At 38.2% G+C, this 6280-nt stretch overlaps 1 protein-coding gene across 2 annotated transcripts; it reads right to left on the bottom strand.

Annotated features, from left to right (window-relative positions):
- Window positions 1–2960: 2960 nt before the first annotated feature.
- LOC145047645 (enolase (DUF1399)) lies at window positions 2961–6051 on the bottom strand. 2 transcript variants are annotated; one of them, XM_078995971.1, is made up of 8 exons: window positions 5710–6047; window positions 5522–5639; window positions 5054–5440; window positions 4724–4978; window positions 4110–4633; window positions 3889–4013; window positions 3629–3780; window positions 2961–3525 (listed from the first exon to the last, which is right to left on the bottom strand). In XM_078995971.1, the coding sequence occupies exons 1-8, from the start codon at window positions 5889–5891 to the stop codon at window positions 3067–3069; spliced, it is 2202 nt and encodes a 733-aa protein (XP_078852097.1). In that variant the 5' UTR covers window positions 5892–6047; the 3' UTR covers window positions 2961–3066. The 2 variants fall into 2 exon arrangements, with proteins under 2 accessions (XP_078852097.1, XP_078852098.1); XM_078995972.1 differs by lacking the exon at window positions 2961–3525 and having other exon boundaries at window positions 3638–3785; window positions 5710–6051.
- Between the last annotated feature and the right edge of the window lie 229 nt (window positions 6052–6280).

The raw sequence follows: 6280 nt of genomic DNA, 5'->3' as shown, positions 1-6280 counted from the left end.
ACAACTCGGCGAGTCGGTTGAGGTTTCCCCAATTTATGTATGTATGTGTAACCGTCGAGTTGCAAGAAGGAAACTCGACGAGTGGCCTTAGAGTTCAATTGTAAACCAAAGGAACTCGACAAGTCACTCTGTGACTCGGCGAGTGGGCTAGTACTTCAAGGAACTCGGCGACTCAGTAAGTTAGGGTCAACATGGACTGTTGACCTTGACTGATGACTTTGATTTTGAACAGGGTTTGATTAGTTGGCTTTTGGGGTACCTTGAAAGGTTGGGAACTAATGGGTATAATTATATTATGGTAATAGGTGGTGGAGTTTTTGACAGTGATCTGAGAGTTGGAATTCATCTACCAAGTCGACATCTGCAAGGTGAGTTATCCTTACTATATCAATAGGGTCTACGGTACCAAGGCCGACCCTTAAGTTGTTATTTCTATGGTGTGCTACATGTGGTTATGATCTGTTAGATCAGAATCAGGATACACAGTATTATGCTCTTATGATCCGTAGGGATTGGTATATTAATGACTTGCTAGGTCGGTGCTCTAGTTACGAGAGATTTCTATGATCGATAATCAATGAGATATATATGTTTGATGTTTGTATATAGCCAGTATATAATAGTTATGCGCACTTGGTTATTTGCTTGTGGTTAGGTTGAGGCGGTCCTGCTTTGTGCTGAAGGCTGACATACCCTATGAGCGGTTCGGGGAGACTGTAGTCCCACGTGGCGGTCCAGTCATGTCGAAGGCTCGGGATAGGATCAGATAGACTGTAGGCCCTGCAGGGCAGTCCAGTCAGGCCAATAGCCCAGTATGCATGTTATTGATTGTCTGTTACTGATATGGTGTTATCAGGGTGGTATTGGTATTTTAGGGGTAGCTCACTAAGCCCTCGGGCTTACAATTTTCAGTTTATTGTTTCAGGTACTTCAGGAGATCATGGCAAGGCGAAGGCGTGACTGTACCGCTCCTCATCCTTTTGATCTAGTTATTGGGACACTCTGATGAATAATGATTTGAAAACATTTTGTAAACAAATACTATTTGGTTTTAATTATTATTGAAAAGGTTTAAATTTGGCATAAAATTTTGGATGTGATAGCTTAATTTCAACGATTTAACCTTCCAAATTTCGGGTGTTACAATTCAATTCAATGATGGAACCCAATTAGTTTGAGCATGACGGTGGTAAAGAAGCTCCGTATATCAATCTGGAGAATTGGAAGGGAAAGATGATATATGAGATTGATCCGTTGGTGGAGGAAGAAATTTTTGATCAGCCACAAGCCCTAATCTTCAAAAATATGGATGATGTTGATAGAGTGAGGTATACAAAAGAAAGGGATGTGAGTTTGTGCGTATAATGAAGATGTGAGGATGTGCGTTGACGGGAAGGGGTGGAGCTACGCCAGTGAACCAACTTTGGTTGTAGATAATGTTGATGGTGACTCTAAGGAGACGGTTTTAGAGGAGTTCCACCAATCTTTGCCTAGGGGAAATACGGGGGTGGGGGTTAGGGTTCGATTCAGAAGGAAGATGAAGAAGGGAAACCAACATGGTTCGATTCATTGCACCATAAGAGAAGAAGAAAGGTGAAAAAGAAGAATGAGGTATATGGATGAAGATGATGATGGACGGAGAGTATAACCGAGTAACCGATTACTTGTTAAATGACGATTTTGACACAATTAATCTAAATATCCGACTTTAATGAACCCAAAAGACACCAAAGGGTAAAATCCACAATTTCTTGAAAACTTAATGACTTCTATGACATCAACCCGTGTAAAAACTAAAATCAATATAAACAATGTTTCATTTTCGGTACTTAAAATAATTTTATATTAAAAAGTTGGCTTGTTTATATGAAATCCATCATATTTTGTTTATTTTTGCACTTTAATCATTGTATCTTATTTTTTTTTCTATTAAAGCCAATATATTTAATTTAAAAAAAAAATTAAAAAAATTAAAAAAAAAAAAAAAAAAACTGTGGCATTCCATTGCTAGTTAAAACGATATGTTTCTAATAGACCATGAAAATTGAGTTCAATTATGCCGCCTATATCAAGCTCAACAAAAAAGTTGCGAAAACATAAATGCACGTTTGGTTGTAGAATTCAGTTTCCAAATGCTAGTTCTATTTCTAAAACTTTTGGAATTGAAAAAGTATAAAAAATAATAATTATTTGATTTATAAAATTTTACAAGTTGCTTGTATTTTAGAAAATTGAAAATTTATTTTTTCTTGAAGAATTTTTTTGAAAAAACAATCAACAAAACAAGTTTTTAAAATTTTAGGATGCATTTGATTGTGAAAATTTTTCTAGTTTCCTAAGAATTTTTTTTAAGAAAAACAGAAATTTTGAAAACGTGTTTAGTTTGGAACAAAACAAGTTTTAAATTTTTTATGGTGTGTTTGGTTGTGGAAACGGTTTTTATTTTTCAAGAAAATATTTTCAAAAAATAAATCTATGTTTTTATTTTCATTTTTCAATGAAAATTTTAGAAAATAACGGAGTTTTTTTTTTTTTTTTTTCCATTTTAAAAATTTAGAGAACTTTGGAAAAATATAAAAATAACTTTTTAAATTTACATGCAATTTGGAAAAATAAAAATTTTCATTTTTTAGAAAACTTTGGAAAACGGAAGAATTAAAATTTCCGTTTTTCTTAAAAGATTAACTAAAAAAATTTCCAAGACCAAGGTTACCCTTAATTTTTTTTAGAAATTTTTTCCCAAAAACAAAGAATTTTTCTATAACAAAGACACCATAAGTTTTTTTCATGTCAGTTAAACCGGTTGCGATTTGTGAACCTATTTCAAACGTTCCTATAGATTTGAGTTTTTTGCTTCCAAATCGGTTTCTAACCTAACAGGTGTTCACTCAAAACCCGTTTTGACCGTTGTGGAAAAAACGGAACCAACGACCGGATTAAAAACACTATGTCTGCACCTCTACCCAAAACTATACTAAATTAATATATAAAATCAAAGTTTTTAATTTCAAACAATTATTACAAATAATTAAACAAACTCAAACAAAAGGCATGAATATGCATCAATCAACCAAACAACGCTTGCTTATACAACTCATCACCACATTCCTCAGCCGAATAGCTCTTTGTCACATAATCCACCCCTTCTCGTGCCATTACACTCTCAGCATTCCAATACCAAGGCTTAACATAAACCGATTTCACCAACGACTCAGGAACGATAACCGAACCCCAATCCCGGGCCCCATGTCTTGCTTCTTTCAGCCTCCTTCGAATCAACAAACCTCCCACATCTTCCCTTCTAATTTCTGTAACACTCCTAAGTATCACCATGTTAAGAAGCAGCATGAATACCGTATCTTCTTCCGGAAGGAATTCCACCGAGGATAGCTTCCAATTCAATAGACCCGTTGCTCTCCCGCTAGGGTTTTCCTCCGTGAACCGAACAAGTGTCACGAAACCCTCTTCGTCTCCTCCGTTTTCATCATCACAATACTGCATTTGCCGCCCGTTTAGCAACCTAACCTGATACACAGTCAACATGGAGAAGGTAAATCTCAGGATTCTCACATTCTTTAAGTAAGCGGATTCAAGTATTAGGTTTTTGAGATGGAATTGAGTTTCTTACTTGTGAACCTGTGGAGGAAGTGGTTTTAAGATCGAAATCCATAACGGTTGATGATTCCAACCGCATAAACAGTTCATGTCCGGTTGAAAGGCTCCATTGAGCTTGCCACCCTTGGGACGCTTTCTTCGGTGTCGCGGTTCCTATCACCTTCTCTGTACTAGATCACATATGAGAATTGATACCATATAAGATTAGGTCAATACAAGACACAGAAAATAGCAAGTCATGGTGGATGTGGATTCGAGTTTGTAACAACATACCCGGGGCTCTCCCAATTGAACCAGCCACATACAACCATGAGCCTTCTCGTATTTCTATACATCGATCTTCCCATTTTACAACCGTAGGCTTGTTACCACCTCGTCTCCAAAACCCACCTCCAACTCTGCCATTACAATCGAAAAAATAATGTTTCTTACAAACATGTAGTTTGCTGAGAGATAAAAAAGATAAGAATAATGTAATTACTAAGAAATGTTACCTCATACGAATAACGAAACACTCTCTTCCTGCATGATCAAGAACTGTACGAGACAGCCACCGGCCTTCTTGAGGCCGATACTGGTTCATTTTCAGAATCACCTCCGACACCATGGCTCCCGAATCGTCGGTCACCCGGTCAGGCACCGACTTCAACAAGTATGGTGCTTGGGCAGGTGGCGTAATCGATACAACCACCCTCATTCTTTGCCCGACCACTCCATCCAAAGTGATCGAAGTTGCCCGAAGCAATTCGTTCCACATAAAAGTCTTGGAATCCAGCAGCTTACTTCCATTCATACACGCTACTCCTCCTTTTCGCCTTAGTTCAACCATCATTCCTTTCGTCCCAAACTCACAGTATAGATTCACTAATTTCTGCCATGAATTTGAAGGAAGGGTGGATATGGGGTTGTTTATTTTAAGGTCTCGGTGACATCGAAGGAACTGGAAACGTAAAAACTCCTTTGATACATCCATTTGCAGTGTCTTCATCATCGGGATTTGCTTTACCAATACGTTAACCTATTTTCGTAAATAAACTTAGGATTATCAAGAGTTTAAGATCGAGAAACAGTATAAGGTCAGGATTGATTCAGATTTCCGCCTACTGACCTCAAGCAAGAATCGAGGCAACAATGGCCGGTACTTCACGTTGACATCGGTATCCGTAACTTCCCAGTGAAGCGGCGGTGGGTTTAGTCCGCCGGCACCGCCAATGGCCGAGCATCCGGCTTTCTCGTATGGCTGATCAAACACTTTCTCCCAAAGCTTCTTCGTCACCTCCAAATCTTCCTCCTTCACTGATTCTCCAGAACCAACGACCTTCTCCATTTCCTTCCCATCCATCGTATATGCTGTCGGGTAGCTCTGATTCATTAAACATCAGGACTTTGATCAATTTTATGGATTCAGATGCTAAAGTTGTATTCTTTTTTTTTATACCTTATGAGTAATCCACATCAGTAGAATATCCGATGTGGGTACAAAACTTGAGTTGCTGTCTGCGAATTTTTGTGATATAAACAGAAATCCCTTGTATCGGTTTTTGGCAGCGATTAAGTATACGAGCTCTAGCATATAAGGCTTGGAAAACATGGTGAAGAGACATCTTTGCTTAGATACTTCTCCCAAAAGATGATCGGCCGGAAGAATCTTGCTTTCGTGAAAGTCACCGGAATCGGACTCATTTTCGAAAGGTTCAGATGGGTATTTAGCAATCCAAATCTCTCTGCATCTTTCTAAAGCATAATCTTTGTTTTCTTGGTTAAAAATGGCTGGTTTTCCGATGAGTTTCGAGAATCTTGATTCGCAGTATTGTCTGTAAGTTACCTGAAATAAAGTTTCGTGTACAATCTTTGATTTGGAATGTTGAAAAGTCAAGTATCGATTCAGAAAAGAAGTCAGACATACCGGATTTAGAGTGTGACAGAACCAAACCCATTCAATATCAAGAGAAGGAAGGATCATCGGCGGTTTGCCTGATTCCGGCGTAAGATCAGACATCATCGGCATCCATAGTTCATGATACCTGCAATTTAAGCCATTAAAAACACCCACAGATTAAGGGTTTGTGGTGTACGTATTTATTAACTACATACCTACGAATGGATTCAACAAGAACAGGTGTGTGATGGAGCCAATGCGATTCTGCAACATCTCTCAAGAACCCAATATTTTGTCTGGCGGCGGCCACCAGATCCAAGCTCAGCCGCACCAGCTCCTCCTCCGATACCTCACTGAGGCTTCTCGGGGAAGCCGATGGTTGGTCGGAACCAGACATATCGGGCCCTTTCTTACAGCAGATAGTTGTCGAAAACAATGGTGAATGAACAGTATGGATTAAGTAAAAAGGAAAGTGGAAGTCCGTGTGCGACTGTGGTGGGTTGTCGTTATTGGCATGTGAGTCGTCGTGGCACTCAGGGATTACTTTTGAGGAAGTGCTATCGAGAAGCTACAATACAATAATTCTAGTATAATTATTGTAATATTACACGACAATATCGTTGATGCTGATGGAAAACGAAAGGTATCAAACTTCTTAATTTTTAAATCACAAAAGTGATTTAGGATTGGGTGAATTGAATGAGAATTCTTTGTGTTATTATTATTTATTTATTTTTGTTGATTATCGATTATGAGTTTTTGTTTTAGTTAAAATGTGGATCAAAC

Source organism: Lactuca saligna, chromosome 5 (genome assembly GCF_052625555.1).
Source record: "Lactuca saligna cultivar CGN05327 chromosome 5, ASM5262555v1, whole genome shotgun sequence".
Taxonomy (NCBI): domain Eukaryota; kingdom Viridiplantae; phylum Streptophyta; class Magnoliopsida; order Asterales; family Asteraceae; genus Lactuca; species Lactuca saligna.
This window is presented reverse-complemented; position numbering and strand designations above follow the sequence as displayed.

Excerpts from the sequence above, each read along its gene's own strand:
- LOC145047645 (XM_078995971.1), bottom strand. The coding sequence starts at position 5,891 with ATGTCTGGTTCCGACCAACCATCGGCTTCCCCGAGAAGCCTCAGTGAG. Across the intron at positions 5,640-5,709 it reads CTTGTTGAATCCATTCGTAG|GTATCATGAACTATGGATGC; the intron begins GTATGTAGTTAA and ends CTTAAATTGCAG. Across the intron at positions 4,634-4,723 it reads TGCCTCGATTCTTGCTTGAG|GTTAACGTATTGGTAAAGCA; the intron begins GTCAGTAGGCGG and ends TTACGAAAATAG.